Here is a 22362-nt window from a genome sequence, read left to right as displayed (position 1 = left end):
ACCTCTCTGAGCCTCAGTTTCTCATCTGTAAAAAGTTGACAAAAATAGCAGCAATCTGATGGGGTTGCTGTGAGAGGATGCAAAGCATGTATTGCAGCGCATGACATACAGTAAACGTCCAATGTATGCCATCGCTCTGATTGCATAATCACTGATATCACTCCAGGTAAAGATTATCATCCCCTTTGAACAACTGGGGCAAAGAAACCCAGAAAGGGGCCCACAGAGATGGAGCCTATTAGAGGTACTTCCTGTCTCAGCCTATCTAGTCAATGTATCCTCTCCACTGCCCTCTGGAGACTCAGGTCTAGAACATCTCCCTGGGCACAGGGCATCCTCTAGGTTCTGTGTAGTCCAAGAGGGTCCAGGGCCACTGGCTGCCCTTTCTCTCAGCCCTGGCCAATTATCTAGGAGGCAGATCTGTCCTCTCTTGCTCACCTTGTGAGGGGATGGCTGGTAGGGCAGAATAAAGCCACTCCTAAGAGGCAGCCTCAGGCTCTAGGCTATAATGTCCAGTCCCTGGCAGAGTCTATGTGGGGGACAGCCACAGCAGCAGGGAAGCAGGCTGTCAGAACCCCAAACCAGAGGCAGAAGTCCTGGATACATTAGTGCTGGCTCTCCCACTCAGCTGCTATGTGACCTTGGACAAGTCAATCTTCCTCCTTAGGCCTCCACCCACCTTTCAATATTTACGAAGTGAGGATTTTAGGACCCAGCCTTATTCTCATTGGAGTTCTATGGAAGGAACACTTCAAGAAGCTCACAGATTTGAGCCCAGGGAACTGCCATAAAATTTTAACAGGAACAATGCCCCCAACACTGATACCCTCCAGGACTGCCTTGAGGTGCCCCTGAGATCCCAGTGATCATGCACCAGACCCCACAAATATCGTATACAGGTTTCTGGACCAGCACAGTCAGCAGAAGCCAGCTCTATCCCTGCTTGGGGCTGGCAGAGCCTGGTTGGGCCACAAAGGCTCAGAAAGGAGACTGGCACAGGCTGCCTCTGCCGCAGGCTCCATCTGGAGGCACCGGTGGGCCGCAGGCACACAGCGCCTCCATGCTCCACACCCTTGCCTGGGACAGGAGCTTCTAAGGGCACCTTCTTGGTCCTCGGTTCTCTACCTGGCCCAACTGCTGCTGATTCTGGAAGACTCCTAAATGCTGAGGGGGAAGAGGAGATATGGCGCAGTTGGACCCCACACAGTCCTGGAGAAATCCTAATTCTAGCCCTCTTACCCACCCACCTTGGGGTGCAGAGGAGGTGACATGTGGATCCAGGAGTGACGGTGGGAACACGTGGTGGTGCTTTCTCCCCCACCAATGCTTTTCAGAGCTCTGGACTAAAGCAAAAATCATGGCTGGGAGTGGAGAGAGGCCAGCATCCCAGAACTCCTTCCTAGTCCTTGTCCGGTCCTTCGAAGTCCCCATGGACCACTTTGGCCCATATAGCTGTGCCAGTTCATGGCCACAGCATCCAATAAATACTCTGGTGGCTATAGTCACCCCCCCACCTTCCAGTCCCCAAGACCCCAGCCTCTTGGGGATCCCAGACCTCCCCAAGTGTGAAGGTAGATGCCAGGCACAACTGGCACCAGACACAAGTCCTCTCCCTGTAATCAGTGGGGACAGATGCTGACCAGGGCAGAGCCAAGCCAGAGTCATAAAAGTCCTAGGGCAAAGGTTCATGCCCCCTGCTCTGGGGGACTTGGAGAGGAGGTGAGATGGGAAGCGAGTGCAGAGTGTGGAAGGTTCTATAACCAAAGGCTGAGGGTGAGGATGAGGGTGAGAGCTCCCAGCATCCAACCTCCAGCCAAGATAGCAGAATTGCAGCATCCAAGCCTGGAGGAGAAATCCAGAGAACCCTGGGCCTCCAGAGGAGGCAGCAAGAGTGGCCTTCCAGAAGAGAGTGGGCCCACCGCCGGAGCCCAGCACCCAGCAACCGCTGGTCCTCCAGTCAGTCCACCTCCTCAGGGGTCTTGGGACAAGTGCAGGACTGGAGAAACAACAAGGACCACCCCCACACCGGCCAGGGGACCAACAGCCAGCAAACTCAGTTCTGGGGCGCACCCGGATTCCCGGGACTGGAGGCTGGGCCTAGATGGAGCGCGCCCCGACCTCAATGCCACCTGAGCCCCCCGCCCCCACGTGCCTACCTGGGCCTGGGGGTCCCCATCTCGGGCGGCTGGGCGAGGGGCGGCCCCTCGGCTCCTCGGGCCCGGCAGGCCGCGGGGCGGGGCGGCGCGCGGGCCGCGGCGGGCTCTGCGGAGCAGCCTGTTCGCGACACCCCCGCCCGCTGATGGATGCCGACTGCAGCAGCAGCGGCGGCGGCGGCGGCGGTCGGCGTGCGCCGGGGGCTGGGCACAGTGCCCACAGCCCCGGGCCCGGCGCCCGACGCGCGGCCCGCCCCCGCCCGGCCTCCGCGCCCAGCCCAGGGGCGGCGGTGCGCCTGCCTCCACACTCGCGCAGCCCGGCCCCTGCCTCCGCCTCCTCTCCGCCGCCTCTCCGACTGTCCCCCGCCCTCCCTGGCACCCAGGCCACCCCCTCCTGGTGCCTGCCGCCACTGCGGGGCTGTCTCGGTCCCCCCACCCGGGCCCTGGCCAGCCGGCCTCCTCGCCAGGCCAAGCTCCGGTGGGGGCTCCTTGGAGAGAGTGAGGGGGAAGAGAGAGGAAGGGGGGAGGATCCCTGACTCAGAAGGGGTGACTCAGCCTCAGTGGGCCTCCCATCCCACCCGAGTCAGATCCCCTCACCTCCCCTACAAGCACATCCCAGGGCAGAACCTGCCCGGGACTCACTTGGGCTCCTCCCCTATCAGGGAGGAGACAGGCAATTGCCTCCAGGGGAATCCTCTGGGCCTTTAAGGCTGGTGACAATGACCCTAAACGTTAGGGAACTAGTAGGGGCAGGGCCTGTGTAAAGGTGTGTTTGCCGTGGAGGAGGGAGGCACCTTGGGTATGCGCCCAGGTTCCAGGAAGGAGTAAGTGAAGGCCAAAGGGCCTGTGCCACAGGTCATGGCTCAAAACCAAGCTAAGCCCTGCTCCTCCCCTCTACCAGCACTGTTAAAACTCAAAAAGCCAGCTGGACCAGGGCATCCCCCCTTACTCAATCCACAGGCAGGGGCCTCTAAGTAGAGAACCCTGGAGGGCAGAGGCCCTGGGTCGCAGTCCAGCTCTGCCCCTGGTTGAGTGAGTACCCTTAGCAAGTTGCTTCCATGCTTTCAGCTTCAGTTTGCAAAAATGAAGGAGTGGGATGTGCCTGTCCCTAGGGCCCCAGTTTATGGGGAAGGCATGGAGAAGATGGGGTCAACCCACAACATCCTCAAAGATTTCTGCCCACACTGGCAGCCCATAGACCCCTACCCCCTAACCATCACACCAGCCCCACGCATACACATATCTTCTTTCATTCTTCCAATCATTCTTGCATACCTACAGTGTGCTGGCCACTGTTATGCAACATAGCACTGAGAGCCCCAGAGGTTCAAAGCCATCCATCTGTCCCCCCATGCTGCAGTTGGCTCAGTTTCAACCTCACCAGGGGGTTATCCATTTCTGCTCTGCTCATCCCATACTCCAGGAACAGGCCTCTCCCTCCTTCCTCACTTCCTCTCAAAGTGGCTGCTCCATTATGGTGCCCTTCCCTAGGTGCTGGTCCCAACCCCAGGGCCTCCACAGATGAGGCTATGCCTTCTTCCCAGAAGCCCTCAGAGAACTCAACATAGCCATTGTATCCTTTTGCCCCAACCCCAAGGTAGGCCTTCTCCCCTCCAAGATAAACATGAAAAACTCCTTCATCAGGTATCCCAAGCATGGCTTCTCCCTGCTGCCCACTAGGCTCAGGCGTGGGCAAGAGTGGAAAGAAGCCAGCTGCTCCTATCACTGGAGGACTCACCCTCCTTCCAGACAGGAGGATGGTCCAGTCGGCCCAGGCCAACTCTCAAAGAACCAGGCATCCTTAAAAGATCTCCCTTTTATCTCCTGGCCTCTAAATTCAGCACCTCAGGAGGCCCCACACAGGCCCTCAGAAGTATGGCCTTGGGCAAGTCACTGTCACTTGGGTGCCTGCTGAGTGAGTTCAGTTCACATGCCTTTATTCAAACAAATGAATGAAAGAATCCATCAAATTCAGGAATTACACCAGGTGAACTTACTGTTCCATATGCACATCTGCTGAAAGCTTCCCGACTGCCTGCCTGCTGGTATTTTGTTTCCAGGTTCACTCTCCTCTCCTCTGCTGGCTGGCCTTGCCAGCCACGGGCTCCCAAGTTCCTGTGGGCAGGAGGCTCTGGGCCACACAGCCAAGGCCCTCCCCATTCCTCCTACTCAATTCCTCCTGGTTCCCCTCCCCTCTCCCTTCCCCAGACAGGATCACGCCCCTCATCCCCTGGGGCAGGGCTGCATTCCCATCCTTCTCAGCCACAAGGAGCCTCTCACTTTCCCAGGATAACTCCAGGACCAAGGCAGGATGTTCTCAGACTTCATTCTGAATTTATACCCAAAGGACTCAATTCACTTCCGGTCAATGGGACCACACCAAAAATTGAGCTTCTTCTGTGATTATTATTAGTTCTATTTCTGTTATTTTCTATGATTATTTTTCTATTTCTATTATCCAGTTTTCCTATGCAGGGAAAATAAGGCACAGGAATAAGATTCAACCCAAGACCATATCTCTTGAAAGCCTCAATTCCCCATGGAGAAATGCCAGGGGCCCACATAAGGGAAGAGGAGTCCACCCCACAAAGAAGGGATTTTCCATTCCTTAGATGTGAATTCTGCTTCTAACCCTGCTGTACCAGTTCTTTTTTTTTTTTTTTTTCCCAGTACCAGGGATTGAACTCAGGGATACTTAACCACTGAGTCACATCCCCAGCCCTATCTTTTTTTTATTTAGAGATGGGTCTCACTAGGTTGCTTTACAGCCTCGCTAAATTGCTGAGGCTGGCTTCAAACCTTCGATCCTCCTACCTTAGCCTCCTGAGTTGCTGGGATTACAGACATTCACCACAGTACCCATCTATACCAGTTCTTTCTATGTTACTTGGGCAGGTTATTTGACCTCTCTGAGCCCATTTTATCACTTATAAATTGGGAGGAAACTCTCCCTATCCCACTTCTGTCACTGGGCTACTGTGACAGGAGGAGTAAATGCTGGCAGATGAGAAAGGACAGGACCCCTTGTCCCCTCTCTGCTCTTGCCTATGAGGTAGGAGAAATTCTTTCCTCTTAAATTTTAACCTACATGATGGAACTTGAAGGTGCAAAAGTCCAGAATATAGGAAGAGATGAATGGAAGTGATTCTCTCCACTGGGAAAGTGAAACACATAATTGTCAGCCACAGGGCCCCAAGGTCGCTGGTGGGGTCAAGACTCAACCGAATACTTCAGGAAGGGCCCCCCTTTGACCTTTCAAAGGAGGAAATCAAGGCCCTGAGAAAAGCAGCAACTTGCAAAGAGGTAGTCGGTGGCTTCAGAACTCCCAGCCACTCTATTCTGGGTGGGCAGGTGGGGTGAGGGGCAGTCCTAGTTAAAGGACTCAATCTGTCATTCAGGAAGTGGTAACGGTCACACAGAGCCAAGCCCTGGACACTAGGGAAAGAGGAACTGGAGCGTCTCTGCCCTTGAATTCACAATCAACCCAGCAGGGAGAAAGGCAAATAACCCATCACATCAAAGAGTACTGTAAAATTCATCTTACTGCCGTTTTCTGAGCACTTCCTCTGTGCCTGGCACTAGGCATACGTTCATTTGTTTAATCACCCAAACAATTCTCTGGCACTGAATTTGCTAATCCCTTTTACAGCTAAAGTAACTGAGGCTCAGTTGGGTTAATGACTTGTCAAAGTTCACCTTGCTGGTAAATGGCAGGACCAGCATGTAACTGCCAGATCCACCTGATGCCATTCTCTGAGCTCCAACCCTTACAAACTTCTCCCTGCCTCTAGAGCTATGCTAACCAATATGGTAGTCACCAGCCACAGGTGGCTGTCGAGCACCTACCTGTAAAGTGGCATGCAGACTAAAACATGCTTAAATGTAAAATATACACTGGATCTTGAAGATTTCGTGGCAAAATAAAAAAGAACATATCTCAATAATTTTTCTATTCATCATTGGAATAATTTTATCTGTTCCATTTTAGTCGTGTGTATGTTTTATTGTTTTTGTTTTGTTTGAGATGGGGGTCTCACCACATAGCCCAGGTTGTTATCTCAAATTCCTGGCTCCTCCCACCTCAGCTTCCCAAGCTTTGTGACTACAGGGCTATAGGCACCGGCCACCATGCCTAGCTGCTAGAAAAATGTGGCTACTAGAAATTTTAAATTGCATGTGAGGTTACATTATAGTTCTTTGGGTGGGTACTAACCCAGCCCATGGGGATCAGGAAAGACTTCCTGGAGGAGGGGATAGCTAAGCCCAGCTGAGTTAAAGGAGAGGTCATGGGGCAGAGGGTATTCTAGGGCAAGAGAGCTGCAGGGCATCTGGCCCCCTTCCCAGAGGGCATCAGGGCCTGGGTGGGCTGAGCTGCAGCCCCAGGCAGCTAAGAGCTGGGCCAGAGGGAGGAAGCTATCAGAGCCAAACTTTTCAGAGCAGCATGACCCACAGGCCTAGCAAGTTCCGCCTGGGCAAGGCTGTTCTCGCTGACTGTTGGCACTCTCTGGAAGGACTGCAGGGCAGCTGTGTCCAGGTGGGGAAACAAGCAGGGTGGACAAGCAGCAGCACCCACTTGGCAGGGACCTTCCCCATCTAGCTCCTCTTTTTTGTTAAGATTTTTTAAAATATGGACACAATATCTTTATTTATTTTATTTATTTTTATGTGGTGCTGAGGATCGAACCCAGTGCCTCACAGGTGTAAGGCAAGCGCTCTGCTCCTGAGCTATAACCCCAGCCCCCATCTAGCTCCTCTTGATGCCTCTAAGAAACCTTCCCAAAACGCTGCAGCCAGCAAGGACTTCACATTTCCCAGGAATCTTCCAGGCTACACTGTGAGAACCACATGCTCTTGCATGAGATCCTATTCTAGTGTGGGATGCTGATGATGCCTCCAAACTGCGCCAAGGGCCACACAAAGCACTATCCATACCTAGTGCAGTGTGGTAGGAGAGCTTTGAGGGCAGTGATTTCCCTAGGAAGAGGGCTGGGCTAGAGATGGGGACACTCTTTAATACGGGAGCTACAAGTGTGACCTTGAGCAAGGCCTTACCCTGTCTGAGCCTCAGTTTCCCTCTGTACAGTGGGAATAATAGCAGCACCCCCTCTTAACCCTGCTATAGGATGACACGAAAGAGTACTCACAAAGAGTGACTGACAATGCTCAGTGCTTCCTTCTCCACCACAGGTAGCTCCCCTAGGATCCCCTGAAGTACCTTTAGTTTCTCCAAGCTCACATCCTCACGGTTGTCTTCCCCCAGGAGGACCGCACCCCTCTCCACCTCTTCCACCCATATTCCCCCAACCCATCTCTGCCTCTTGGCCTGCGACACCCTCCTCTCATCCTTGTTTCCTTTTCTATATTTTGGGCTCAGTTGTCTGACTTCCACAAGACTGTCATTTCTCAAAGGTGGGACGCTTACCGCCGCCCATACATCACGCTCCTCAGTACGCACAGCCAGGACTGGCACTGGACTGGGCATCCCAAAGGCTCCCACCACCTGCTCTGGTGGCTTGGACAATCGACTACATACAGTGCTGCCTAAATATAATGCAGTCTCCACAGGGCACATCAAGGAGCTGCTCCACTCTGCTTCCCGATGGAAGAGACTCAGTGGCTGGCCACTCAGATGAGCCAACTCCAGCACTTCAGCCTGACTCTCAAGACCTTTCCCAGCCTGGTCTCTACAGGCTCTTCAGCCTTATCCTCAGACCCCATGTGATGTTCTCTGTCAAATGAGGCCCTGCCCAGCCGCTCGCTTTCACACATGCTCTTCCCTCCGCTTGGGAGACTTTCCCACAGCCATTCTTCCAGGCATCCTCCAGGAAGCCTATTTTCCTCCCCTCCTCTCTACAGCAACCCCTCTAGTTAGAAATAACCTCTTGGCCTCTCCCTCTGCCCCCCGCACCCTGCCCGCCAGCGCTGATTGTGTGGTGTACTGAAGGGTCTCAATCTTCCATTGCACTATGAGCCTTAAAGGCCACTCTGCACCCTTCATCCCATGAAGGCCCAGCTCAGTTTCCAGCTCATAATATGTGCACAATAAGTGTCCCTTGGGTCACCTTCACTCTTAGAGCCAGAGGCCAGGGAGAAAGTGGGAGTCAGGAGTTCACCAGGATGCCGGGACACCTCTGAGGCTGAGTTCTGCCAACCAGACTCTTCCTTGCTACATTTCCTAATGGATCCTGTACTTCCAGCACCCCATGGGAAATCAGCCCTCTTCTAAGAGGTCTGGGAACCACATTCCCAGGGCCTGAACATGAAAGATCTAGTCGTGTTCCCATAGATATAGATGTCCACCCCGCCTGCCATCGAGAGCCTGAGGTGTCAGTCAAGGTTTCGTGGTCACAGCATCACAGACTCCTTGCAGTCAGAAGAGATCTTGCAGAGCTTCACGCACAGGCTGGAAGCAAGGAGAGGCAACAGTAGAAAAGCAGTGTGTGTGTGTGTCTGTGGTCCCAGGAGTCAGAAGAGGCTGCCGCGTCACCATTAATCAGCATCAGCATTACAGACAGCATTAGAGTCCCCACTGACTGCTACTGTGCCTTGCAATTTGCCTAGATTTTCCATTTTAAATCTCTTACTTCCCTGTTGATGGAAATTATATACCCACTAGTCCAAGGTCACTCTGCTAGTGGGCTGTGGACCCGGGTTTCAACCAGAGGCATACCTGACTACAGAGCTTGTGTTTGACCCTCATTAACCCTGCATAAAAGTTGGCTTTACAAAAATTTACTGTGGAGACACTGGCATGTTTTAGTTCTTGTCAGGGGACAGTTACACAAATAGGTTTTTTTGTTTTTGTTTTTGTTTTTGTTTTGGTACTAGGGATTGAACCCAGGGGCACTTTACCACTGAACCACATCCCCAGTCCTTTTCATTTTTTATTTTAAGACGGGGGTCTCACTAAGTTGCTTAGGGCCTCACTAAGTTGCTGAGATTGGTCTTAAACTTGTAATCCTCCTGCTTTAGCCTCCCGATTTGCTGATGTTGCAGGCATGTGCCATTGCACCTGGTGTAGTATGTATTAATTTATGATCTGTGCATTTTTCTGCATTTATGTTATAAGTTCGATAAAGAAGTATATTTTAGATGGACTTGGTGGCACTTGCACTCCCAGCAACTTGGAAGGTTGAGGCAGGAGAATCTCAACTTCAAGACTGGCCCTGACAACTTAGCTAGACCTTGTTTCAAAATAAAAAAAGAAAGAAAGAAAGTTTCAATTCCCAGACACACACACACACACACACACACACACACGTTTATTTTTAAAATATGTTTTTGTCCAGGGATGAATATATGCTGGGGATTTTCAGTATGTAAAATACTCTTAGCATTAGAGTCTGAAGTTAGCAAGGTGCTTTTTGTTTGTTTTTTGCTTTTCAACCATCTTTTCATTTCAAACAGGGACTGGTCTGAAGACCTATTAAACCCCCAAGCCAGGCCCCATCGAATTTCACCTGCTGTCAGTAGCTGAGATCATAAATGCACTTGCACTGACACTCCTGGGCCAGGTGCCACCCAGGCAACACTCTGCTTCCAGAACCTGGCGCTGCTCTGCAGTCTTTGCAACCTTCTCCTCATCCATCCATCTGCAGGGACCAGACGGCCAGATCAGCCTCTGCAACACCAGTTAATCCCCAACTTCACAAGGAAGCCAGGCAGCAATGTCTGAATGTTCTCCTCTCCTCTCACCAGGCCAGACTGGGCAGAGAAGCCGTCTGTGTGTGTAAACACAGCCTTCTGCTTAGGCAGCTCCTGCTGGACTCCCCTTGCCAATGGGGCCCTCTGTGGCTTTTATCTCCCTGCCCAAAATAACCATTGGCTTCAGTGTTTCTCTGGGCATGGATCAGACTTTTGTGGGAGGCTGTGAGCAGCTTGAGGACAGGATATTCAAATTATCCTCTCTGTATCCCCAATGCCCCAGTGCAAAGGTTCGTGACATGTATCAGGCTCCTCTGTAACCATGGGGACCTGAGGTAGGAAGTGAGGACTCGCTATAGGAAACACATCTACACCCTCCAAAAGCTCATAGTTCAATAAAAGAAATAGAATTCTGATACGCCAACTACAATATAAGACAGAAAGCACTAACAGTTACTAGAAAAGAATAGAATGTTAAAGAAGATTTCAAGAAAGAGGCAGCATTTGGATTAAACATTAAAAGCAGGACAGAAGAACAAGTCAGACTGAAGAGAAAGCATAAAACAAGATGCAGTGGTAGGGAAAGACAGGGTAGGATCCGGAAACTGGCTGCCAATGGCCTGGTGCTAGGATGATGGAGGTTGAAGCTGGGGATGGAAAGGCAGATGGTTCCAAAGAGAGCCTTGAATGACATACCAAGTGGTTCCCTGCACTGTTTAGCAATTAGCCACATGTGACTTTTTAAATTTAAATTAAAGGAAATGGAATAAAATGTAAAATTCATAGCCACATGTAGTTAGTGATCACCATATGGGACCCTGCAGATTTAGAAGATTTTTATCATAACAGATGGTTCTACTGGACAGCAATGGGAGACAGTGGCAGAGAAACCAGAGACCTTGGGGGCAGAGGCATGACATGATTAGAGCTGGCCTTGAGGAAGACTAATTTGTCCCTGATTAACAGTAATTGGCTAGAAGGTAGGAAAATTTAGGAATCAGAGTGGGACATTACAATAATCCAAATAAGAGAAACACTTCTCTTCCTTCCATTCTTATTTTCCTATCAGTAAGCAGAGGGATGGTTCTCAAAATGTGGTCCCTGGCCCAGAAGCATCACCTGGGAGCTCTTTTAGTGTGCAAATTCTCAGGCCCCAGCCAGACCTACTGAACCAGAAACTAGGGGATTTGGAGCAGCAACATGAGCTTTGATCAGCACCTCCTATGATTCTGACGCATGTTCAAGTTTGAGATCTGTCACACAGGGTCTCAGAGCCCACACTTTGGCTCCAGAGTGACTTTATCTTCTGGAGTCAAAGGACCTGGCTTCACATTCTAGCTCAGCTGTTTACTAGATTGCTTAATCTCTTTGTGTCTCAGTTTCCTTAAAATAACCCTATGTGGTTATTATAAAGAGAGTCTCTGACTTAGAGTAAGTTCATTGAATGTTACTTATCATTTTTAATCCTCATAGGCCACTTCATCTAACTCCCTTAATTCCTCCCATGTATAATGGACCAGCATCTGTCTCTCACTATTGGCCATGACTTCCTTCCTGTTCATCTTATGATATTCCCAAGCCCACTTTCCCTCAGCACCCATTTCATTTACTTTTCTCAAGCCCATAAGGTTGGTTTCTCTCCCAGAACAAAGAGGCACTTTCTGTGTCAAGGGGACATCTCATCAGAGGAACAGAGTCAAAGCAGAAGAGGTGGATTTAATTTGAACTGAGCTGCCCCACGAGTCTCCCTCTGCAAGACCACCTGGAAATGGGAAGGTCTGGAGGTGGATGCTCAACTGCCCACTGCTATTGAAATCCTCAAGCCTGTTCCATCTAATCTGAATCAGCCAAGAGGGCATGAAAAATGGTATTGTGGTTCTATTGTAGCTGGATCTTGACTCAGGAAATCAGCTAGAGAGGATGCTATTCTGAAAGCCAGAGAGTGCTGGGCTGGGCATCAAGAAACCTGGATTCTGACCTTGGCTCTGAGATCTTGGGCAGTCATTTCCCTCTATGCATTTGATTTCCTCACCGACAATATGAGTAGTTTGGACTAAAGCAGTTCTTAGCCATTTATGGATCATGATTTCTTCTGAAAATTCAATGAAAACCTCAGAGCTTCTCCCAGAAACAAATGCATATGGGCATTTGTGCAGATACACACACATAATGCTCGTGCACAAGCACACACCTACATTATAACATCAGACATCAAGAGACCTCATGAAGCCCATGTAGAGATCACCTCTGGGTCCCTGGACACTTGGTTAAGAAACCTTGGACTAGATGGTCTCTAATCACCCATGATAAGAAAACAGCTGTAGGGGCTGGGGCTGGGGCTTGGTGGTAGAGTACTCTCCTAGCACATGCAAGGCTCTGGGTTCCATCCTCAGCACCACATAAAAAATAAATGAATAAATAAAATAAAGATATCTTGTCCAACTACAACTAAAAAAGTATTTAATAACTGTATTTGTGTCTGCTTTGTATTTTGTATCTAATTTAAAATAACCCCACATTAAAGACTATACCCTCCCCCCAAAAAAAGTAGATTTGAAATGGGCTTTGTTGGGACATAGGAGTTGAATGACTAATTGTGATGCTTCCTCCCAGCGCCTGCCCCCCACCCTTGTCATATTCCCTGAATCTCCCTCCTGCTCTCCTTCCCCATCCTGTCCACCAATGAGTGAGCACATGGTCTTGATAGACACCCCTGCCCCCACTGGCTGTCTCTGCTCCTTCCCAAAGAGTAGAGAGATTGTCCCCAGCTGAGAGCAAGCAAGAGGGGAGGAGCCTGGTCTGCCTCTCATTTCCCAACTAGAATCCCTGACTCAGGGCCAACCAATAAAGAGGCTCCCTGATGCCACCCCATCTCTCTCTCTCTCTCTCTCTCTCTCTCTCTCTCTCTCTCTCACACACACACACACACACACACACACTTGCCCACGCACGTGTCCTCTCTCCAATAAGACCTCTGGACACCTGGCAGTGTGGTCACTCAGAACAGACAAGGGTTATTTTTAGAGGGTAAGTGACAGGACCTGGGTGAGACAGTGCCGTCAGAGCTACTGCTGCCCCACCAGCTCTGATGAATCACTCTCCACTACGTGAATGGTCCAGTCTGTCAGCCTGGCTAGGAAGGCCGTACCAGCTCAGATGCATGTCTTGGATTGGTGACCACACTGATCACACCAGACTGAGCACAGGATCACACCAGGGACAAGACTGCCAGGCTGAGGCAGCGCAGCCAGCCCAGACCAACAGCTCAGCACCCCTGCCCTGACCAGCAGTCAGGCCAACAGGGTCCAAGCACATGGCCTACCAGGTAAGCTCCTTTAACACAGTCCAGCCCAGCACAGCCCACCAGGCTACCCAGAGGTCCCTTTAGAGTACCTACTGATGCTTCACCCTCTTCTGTGCCCCCTGCTGCCTCTGCTATCTGGTTATTGAGGAATGAGCACCCAGGAAACTGAGCAGACTCGGACACTATTAACATAGCTATCAACTGGTTTCATCTTTCTGGAGGGCACTTTGGAAAAGGACATTCCAAGCCTTAAAACCGTACATATTTTAACCCAGAAACTCCTCTTCCAGGAATTTATTCTCAGGAAACAATGGCTAACAATGACTGAGGCTGGGGTGTAGCTCATTGATAGAGCACCTAGAAAGCATGCTTGAGGCCGAGTTCCATCCCTACCACAAAAACACAGAAAAAGATGGGGTTATAAAAACATTTGTCTGGCTAGGCATGGTGGCATACACCTGTAATCTCAGCTATACCAGAAGCTAAGGCAGCAGAATTGCAAGTTTGAGGTCAGCCCAGGCAATTTAGCAAAACCCTATCTCAAAATAAAAAAGTAGGGGCTGGGGATGTGGCTCAAGTGGTAGCGCGCTCGCCTGGCATGCGTGCAGCCCGGGTTCGATTCTCAGCACCACATACAAACAAAGATGTTGTGTCCGCCAAAAACTAAAAAATAAATATTAAAAATTCAAAAAAAAAAAAGTATAGCTCAGAGGTAGAGCACTTGCCTAGCATGTAGGAGGCCCTGGGTTCAATCTCTAGTACTGCAAAAAAGATGAAAAAGAAAGAAAATTTTGTCTGAGCATTGTATATAAAAGGGAAGTAGAAAATTGTAATTTCTGTATATGTTCAATAATAGTAGCTAAATTTTACAAACAGTGTTCTCTATATATGCTGAAATACTATGCAGCTATTAAAAAATAATGATATGGGATGGGGTGGTGGCTCAGTGGTAAAGCGCTTACCTAGCATGTGTGAGGCACTGGGTTTGATTCTCAGCACCACATATAAATAAATAAATATAAAGTTCTATCAAAAACTAAAAAAACAATCTTAAAAAATGATGTCAATCTATATGTTATCATATGGTCATGTTCATAACATAATTCAGAGTAAAAAAAGAAAGGAGAAACAAAATATTATAAAATATACAATCCAATTTCTAAAAAATATGCGTGTTTGTGCATACATAGGAAAAATAAACCTGGAATGGAATATTTTTTAAATGTTACCAGAGGTTAGAATAGTGGAATCATTTTTTTGTGTGCTTGTTTGGATTTTATTTTGTTTTGTCATCTATTTTCTGGTGTATGTATGTGAGCAGACATTATTTATATAAAGAATGACAACAAGAAAGTCCCTTTACTCTGATCTCACTCCCAGTTTTTGTCCTGAACCAATCAAAATCCTTCCTGGAATCTCATTGGCTGCACCCTCCTTTCAGCCGCCCTGGTCCCCTCTGGGCTTCCTCTATGGCTTTGAACTTTGCTGCCCTTCTCAGTTGCCCACTGGAGTTTCACTAATTAGAGACCCATCCAGCCAATTCCCATAGTCCTCTGACACAAGCCCCACAGTGGAAGCCCTCTCCAGGACTACCTGTCCATGAATCTACTCCAGACAGAATCCAAGTCCCTCATTTTACAGTAGGGAAAAGATATTTATTGTAATAAAGATCAGAGTGGTAGTGATCTCTCACGTTTAGACCCTTTCTTTTTATACAGCACTTTCTTACATGTGTCACTTAGCCCTTACAATGGCTTGTGCCCATTCTACAGATGAGGAAACTGAAGCCCAGCAAGTATAGCAGCACAACACTTGCTAAAGGTCACAGCCAGAATTCAAATGCAGGTCTGATTTTGACATAAAAGGAGTTATATGGAAGAAATGATCGGGGTTAGCCTGAGCTCACAGTCTGTGGAAGTAACCAGAACCCTTCCTCCTGCCCCTTCCCAGCTGAGCTCCCAGTTGCTGCACCACCATCCCGTGGCCAGAATCCCACAAAGCCCATCTGGGGCCCTGTGCCCTGCTTCTCCACACCAACTCATCATTCCTCCCAGCTCTGGCAATGGGACCATTCCTTCCTGCCTCGTCAGGTCTCCTAGCAACGAGCCACCCTTCAGCGCCACTCTTTCCACCTCTGGGCTCTTCCAGCTCAGGCCTGTCTCTCCAAGGGAGAGGACAGCTGGCTGACTCCTGTCGTGGGGGTTATGGTACCCACACATGGCAGGGGGATGGGAGGCAAGAAATGGAACCAACCTGCGCAGCCCCCACTCTGGGCCTGCTCCCAGCTCCACTTGTGGGGCACTGGCTTCAGCCACAATGACCTTTTCTTGAGTTTCTGACAATCTACCTGCTGATTGAGACAAAAAAATGAGCCAAATCCTAGGGAGTGAATTCTAATCAATTGCAATTTATTTTTCTACTCTTTAAATACGTGGATTTTCCTCATCACAATACTTGATATTCAAAATAATAATAATAAAACTGTTAGCAACAATAAAATTTCCATTATTTTTATTCAGTGCTCACAACCATGCCTGTGAAGCAGACACTAGTTTTCCCATTTTATAGATAATCAAACTGAGACCTAACTTGCCTAAAGACACCTGGGTAATAAAAGATTTGAACCAGTGTGTCTGACACAAACGTGTAGGTCCTGACAATTGTGTTTCTTAGAAATGATCTGGTCCTACTCCCTTACTATACAGATGGAGAAACTGAGACCCACAGAGGAAAGGGATATGTAATCAGCCAACATGTATTCATTTACTGAGCAACTACTAGGTAAGATGCATTGAGATAGGGCTGTGAGTGAGGGGAAGTTTAATCTCCCCTTTTTGGATACATGGACTATTTCTATAATTTAATAATTGTTAAAACTAATCAATGATCTCATGGAATTCATTATGTTATTCTCTCAATTTTTCTATATATTTGAAATTTTCCATAATAAAAAAGTTAAAGAAAAAAAAAAGATGTCAGAAAGGTGGCTGGTGAGCATGCAAATTTTAAGTCTGTCTTGAACTAATAAAATCACCCAGACCTAGGGATATTTTGCAGACAGGGTTTCGTTTTTTATTTTTGTTTTGTGGATCCAAATCAGAGCCTCACACATGCTAGGCCAGTGCTCTACTACTGAACAATATCCCCGCCATTTTTATTTTTTACTTTAAGTCAGAGTCTCACTAAGTTGCCTAGGCTGGCCTTGAACTTATTATCCTTCTGCCTCAGCCTCTTCATATGAGGCTTTCTCCAACAGTTTTGAAGGTCAGGAAAAGGCAAGCATCTTGGAATTCACTTAGTAGCCTCTTTGCCCATTTTTCTATAACATTTTCTAGAGAAACTACTCTGTGTTGTGGCTAGAAAACAAATGAACCAGAAGAACCTCCTGGCTGGCTGGACCCTCTCCCTTCCCTCACTGTCTCTCTAGAGAACAGCATCTCTGGCTCTCTGAGAATCCACAGGCCAGTCACCACACAAGGTGGAATGAGATCCCATCAGCCTCTGGGACAGAGGCAGCTCTAAATCCAGAGGACCATGATTAGAGGGTAAATCACAATAAACCTTGCTTCTGTAGGTTTCCAGCTCACAGAAACTCAATGGCAGTTAAAGCGCCTTTACGTAAGTTGCTTAAAGTTACCAGAACACACACAAGTTCAGAGAGACAGTGGAAATGTGAGCGTGAGTGAGAAACAACACAACAGAGACAGAAGAGTGTAGGGACAGGTGGGTGCAGAGGCCACTAGGAGGCAGCACAGCACGATGGTTACAAGTAGGGCTCTGGCAGCAGGTCGGAACTCCGGTCTGTTCCCAGGCTTCCGAGCTGTGAGGCTAAGCAAGTAACCAGACCTCTCTGAATTTTTATTTTCTCAGCTGCAACTTGGGGCTAGTTCTACCCACATGCACAAGGGATATAGGGATATAGGGAGAGAATGAGACCAAGAATGAGACCAATTGCTAAACCTAGTTCCTGGCACACAATAAGCATACAATAAATAGTGGCTTTCAAAAAAAGTGCTAACCATAAAATCCAGCAATTTCACTTCTGGATATTTAGCCAAAAGAATTGAAAGCAGAGTGCCAAAGAGATATTATATATCCAATGCCATTTTCCATAATAGTCAAGAGGTGGAAGCAATAAAACAAGTGTTTGTTGATAACAAAATGTGGTGCAATGGATTATTATTCAGCCTTAGAAAGGAATGAAATTCTGGTACATGTGACAACATGGATGGACCTTGAGAACATTACACTAAGTAAAATAAGCTGTTCCCCAAAAAGACAAATACTGTACAATTCCACTTGCATGAAATATCTAGCCAAATTCATAGAGGCAGAAAGTAGAATGGTGGTTGCCACAGGCCGTGGCAAGGAAAAATGGGAATTTTATTGTTTAATGAACATAGAGTTGCAGTTTTTTTGAGGTAAAAACATTCTGGAGCCGGGTGCGGTGGCACATACCTGTAATCCCAGAGGCTCAGGAGGCTGAGGCAGGAGGATCACAAGTTTAAAGCCAGCCTCAGCAAAAGCAAGGCGCTAGGCAACTCAGTGAGACCCTGTCTCTAAACAAAATACAAAATAGGGCTGGGGATGTGGCTCAGAGGTTGACTGCCCCTGAGTTCAATCCCCAATATCCCACCTCCCAAAAAAAAAAAAAAAAACATTCTGGAGATGTGTGCTGGTAATGGTTGCACAAGGAAAACATACTTAATCCTATTGAACTGTTCACTTAAAAATTGTTAAAATTGTATTTTTTAGGTTATATGTATTTTATCAAATTTTTTTAAAAGTTAAAAATGCTAGCCAGAGGACTGGGGATGTGGCTCAAGCGGTAGCGCGCTCGCCTGGCATGCGTGCGGCCCGGATTCGATCCTCAACACCACATACAAACAAAGATGTTGTGTCCGCCGAAAACTAAAAAATAAATATTAAAAAAAATTCTCTCTCTCTCTCTCTCTCTCTCACTCTCTCTTTAAAAAAAAATGCTAGCCAGAAAAATGAAAAAGAGACTAAAAGACTAATAGGAGGATCCAGAGATATATGGAGAACTAAAAGAGTGAGACCTCAGTTACACAGAGATGGAACAATCCCAAGGGGGGGGTGGACACACAGCACACACCTTGGGCACTCAGTCTCTTGGTCTACTTGAGTCTCCAATTTATTTTGCCATCCTTATTTTTTGTGGTGCCAAGTTTAAGTTTCTATATTCAAATTTGAAGAGTTTACTCACCCTGTAAGCCTCATACTGGAAAGTTGCAAGAACTTTGGGGACAGATAGACCTGGGTTCAAATACCAGCCCCACCACTTCCTTCACTTATTGATATATTAGAAGACAATATGGACAGAGGCTAGCACTTAGGTTACCATCCTAGCTCTGCCACTTCAGGCAAGCAAGTCACTCTTTCAATTGTTGCTTCAAGCCTGTCTTGACTAGTCAATGGGTATAGAATGAGAAAAATATAAAGACAGGAGGTTGCTATGAAGTAAGCACAAATAAGTGATGACTATTATTTTTACTGTTATCTTTAATGCTATGTACTATGTTGGGGTATCTTTGGAGATAGGTGTGTGTGTGTGTGAGTGTGTGTGTGTGTACACACACACCAGGGATTGAACCCAGGGGTGTTTAACCACTGAGCCACATCCCCAGCCCTTTTTTGTATTTTATTTAGAGACAGGGTCTCAGTTGCTTAGAGCCTCACTAAGTTGCTGAGGCTGCCTTTGAACTCATGATTCTCCTGCCTCAGCCTCCTGAGCCACTGGGATTACACCTAGCATGTATATTTTTATTTATTTATTTGGTGCTGGAGATTGAACCCAGGGCCTCACTCATGCTAAGCACATGCTCTATCACCTAACTAAAGGGGGCATGTTTTTGGCAGGTACCAAGAAGGAACCTTGGTCTCAGCTCCAGCGCTCTCAGTTCCCCTCATGGATCATGGGGTGTTAAAGCTGTCAAGGGTCCTGTTTTATAGATAACAGAGTTGACCCTTGACACCTTACAGACAACAGTCATTGAAAGGACTTGTTCAAGGTCACGGAACAAGTTGATGGGGATTGAGTAGAACCCAGATCTCAACTCTTACTGACTTAATCTTGTGGTACAGGCTCTTTCTCTCCAGGCAGCTGTGTTTGCACACAGATCTGAGGGAAAGGGAAGGTGGTCTTCCAGGCCCCAGAGATCAAAATGTAGCTGGCCTCAGCCAGAATGGAAGTGGAGCAATCTGGCCCTGACGGCAGGTGGGGCCCCATGCTGTTGGACCAGGCCAACTGGGCTAGTAGCCAGAGAAGCGCCGTGGGCACAGCTCAGGGACCTCTCACCAGCTATATAATAAACTAATTATGGGATTAGGGATAAAATTAGTCACTTGTGTAATTATTTTCCTTAGAACAAGAGCAGAAAGGACCTTTTTAAGAGTGGCTCCTTGGCCCTCCCAAGAGTATTCATGCAGAGTCACAGATGAGTGTGCACGTGCGCGTACACACACACACACACACACACACACACACACACACACTAGTGATGGTGCTGGAGGGAGGGCAGGGCCTTCCTGCTGCCATTCCTCATACATGTCCCACATCTGCCAGTCCTAACCTGAAGGCCTGGTGTTACACTCCCCAATGTTTGCCCCATGGACACCTGTGCCACACTATCACAGGTGCATGGCCTCTCTCAGGGACCTTTATCATGTAGAATCTGTAGAACAAACCTTTACGCCTCTCCCCAACCACAGCACATTAGACCTGGGTTCCCAAGCCCTCCCTCCACCCTAAAGGTTGGTGGTACAATTCTAGCAGGACCTGGAGTCCACTGATCCAGAGAGAGCCCTGGAATTGGCTGCTATGGTAGGCAGAATAATGCTCCCCCACCCAGATGTACATGTGATCTTCCCAGAATTTGAGTATGTTACCTCACATGACAGGGATTTTGAGATGGAAAGCTCATCCTAGGTCATCCAGCGGGCCCAGGGTAATCACAAGGGTCCTTCTCTGGAAGGGAGGGAAGCAGAGGGTGAGAGAGAAGGAGACAGGATAACTGGAGCAGACGCTGGAGGGAGACCATTGCTAGAGGAGGGCACGAGCCAGGGAATGGGGACAGCTATGGACACTGGAGAAGGCAGCCCCGCCAACACCTTGATGTTTGCCCCATAAAATAAAAATTGTCAGATTTCAGACCTATAAGATAATAAACCTGTGTTGTTTTCAGCCACACAAGGTGGTTAAGACAGGCCTGCCTTGAACTTTGGCAGCCTGGCTCCACAGCCCTCTCCTGTCTCTCCTTAAAAGTAAATAAGGGGCTGGCAGAGGATGGTGAGGAGAAGGGAACAGGCTCTCCAGACCTGAGAGAAGGAGAACCAGTTCCTGCCCATTCCCCTGGATGCCGGAGGTTTGAAGTACCTCGGTGGTTTGGCAAGTTAACCAGCGCCCATACAGTGTCCACAGCCTTTGACCCAGAATTCCCCTCTTGGGGCACCGCCCTAAGAGACCTCAGGAGCACACAGAAAGCCATTTATGCAGTGCTCATTTCAGTGCTATTCGTGAGTGCAAAGCTGAAAACAACCCGAAAGCCCATCAACAGAAAGAGGTATGAGTGGAACAAATATTTAATGGAACGCTTTGTGAGGACACATGGCAGTTTCCCGTTCATGGGGAATGAAAAACGCAGGATGCAGAGGACACACTAGGCAGGATTATGCCTATGCAAGGAAAAAGCAAAGGGAAAAAGTTGGAAGGAAATGCACCGAATTCCCAACAGTACTCAAGAGTGATTTTTTTTTGTTGTTCCTCCTCCTGTTCTCTGAAATCTGGGTCCTGTTATTAGTTTCATAATTTAAAAAATAGTATTAAAAAACAACAATATCTGCAGTGGATCCCTGAGGGACCCATACGCTGAGAGGTCAAGGAGAGAGGAGGAACAGGCAAGGGACAGCGGGCCAGAGAGACACAGGAGACACAGAAAAAGCTAGAAAGAAGGGTGTGGCATTGTGGAGACCAAGCAAAAAGAGGAGTTCAGGAGGAGCATGGGGGTGGGGGCTGGTGTCAATGTGACCCAAGAGCCACTAGTGGTGAGTCATGTGCCTCTTTGCCCCCAACTACTCCTCATTCCCCTCTGAGAAGTCTGACAGAGCACCCTCACCATGACCAGTGTCCCCAGGAGTGGCATATACAATATAAACCAAGCACTCAAAAGAAGCAAGAGCTGCCACACCCAGCCATCCTCACCAAGACCAGGCAAATAGAGAGGGACTTGTTGAAGGGCCTGGATGGGACTTGCACACATCTTAAGGATTGGACTCTGCACGTCATAGTGCTTATGTTTTCACTAGAACCCACATAAACACTCCACACTCACACACACACACACACACACACACACACAAATGCTCTCTTCTTGGCCCATCCTTCAGCCTTGTTGAGACATGTCCCTTAAATTCTGGGCCTCTTTGAAATAAGCTACACAAGCTTGCCCCAAGAACCATATCCCCGTTGACACATATTCACCCCAACCCACTCCACACACCAGCCTTCTTTCTTCTGAGAATTCTTTCCTCCATCTCTGCCTACCTCTTCCCAGAACCCAGGCAAACGTGAATATAGGAGGCAAGGACCCCAGCAAGTCCTTTCCAAATTCAATGTCCAAACCCTGCCTCCTGCTACACTCGCGATGGACAGCGGCCAGGCTGGACTGCTGCAAAACCCAGAGGTCAGGGGAGCCACAGAGCTCAAGGCTACACCAGGCACCAAAGACCAAGCACCTAAGAAACCACCTCTGACCCTCAATCTGGTGAGTCAAGAAGGAAGGCTGAGTCACTCCCAGATGTCCCCGATTACAGCCCATTTTCAGAAAACTGACATTGCATACTGCAGCCCACAGCCTAAATGTACGGGTCATTCTCCAGGTCAGCCTGTGGTAATGAGCTTGGCTGGGCCAAATCAAGGCCAGCACCAATTAGGCTGTCCCCTTTCCTGGCAGTGAGCTCAGTGTCATTACTTTGTTCCATTTTCATCGCATCTGAAAAATCCTCATCAGAAGTCCCTGGAGAATCTTAAAAGTGTTATTCAAACATTAGCTCTGACACAGGCCTCCCCCACTCAGACAGCATCTGCCCAAGGCAATACTTTTTCCTTCCTGCTTCTTAGCACTGCCGAGAAGGAACAGTATCTGAGGCCAGGCATGTAGCACCACAGGTCCTGCTGCCCAGGACCCCTCCTCAGCATTGGTTTTCCCCATCTCTTTGCCTGTGTGTGTGTGTGTGTGTGTG

General features: G+C 48.5%; 1 protein-coding gene across 15 annotated transcripts in view; it reads right to left on the bottom strand.

Moving 5' to 3' along the window:
* The window catches only part of Epb41l1 (erythrocyte membrane protein band 4.1 like 1), a 121611-nt gene that overhangs the window by 65701 nt on the left and 33548 nt on the right, over window positions 1-22362 (bottom strand). The window contains exon 1 of one of the 15 annotated variants that reach the window (XM_076851793.1): window positions 20011-20069. The exons of 12 other annotated variants lie outside the window; for them this stretch is intronic. Coding sequence is in view for 1 of the 3 variants with exons in the window: in XM_076851788.1 (XP_076707903.1) it covers window positions 4151-4166 (16 nt within the window). In the remaining 2 variants the exon portion in view is untranslated. Of the gene's footprint in view, window positions 1-2156; window positions 2256-4150; window positions 4222-20010; window positions 20070-22362 lie in introns of those variants that run through there. 2 more of the 15 variants (XM_076851788.1, XM_076851792.1) reach the window with 2 other exon arrangements.

Source organism: Callospermophilus lateralis, chromosome 3 (assembly GCF_048772815.1).
Source record: "Callospermophilus lateralis isolate mCalLat2 chromosome 3, mCalLat2.hap1, whole genome shotgun sequence".
Classification (NCBI taxonomy): Eukaryota; Metazoa; Chordata; class Mammalia; order Rodentia; family Sciuridae; genus Callospermophilus; species Callospermophilus lateralis.
The sequence above is the reverse complement of the archived record's forward strand: the minus strand, read 5'-3'. Positions and strand labels throughout refer to the sequence as shown.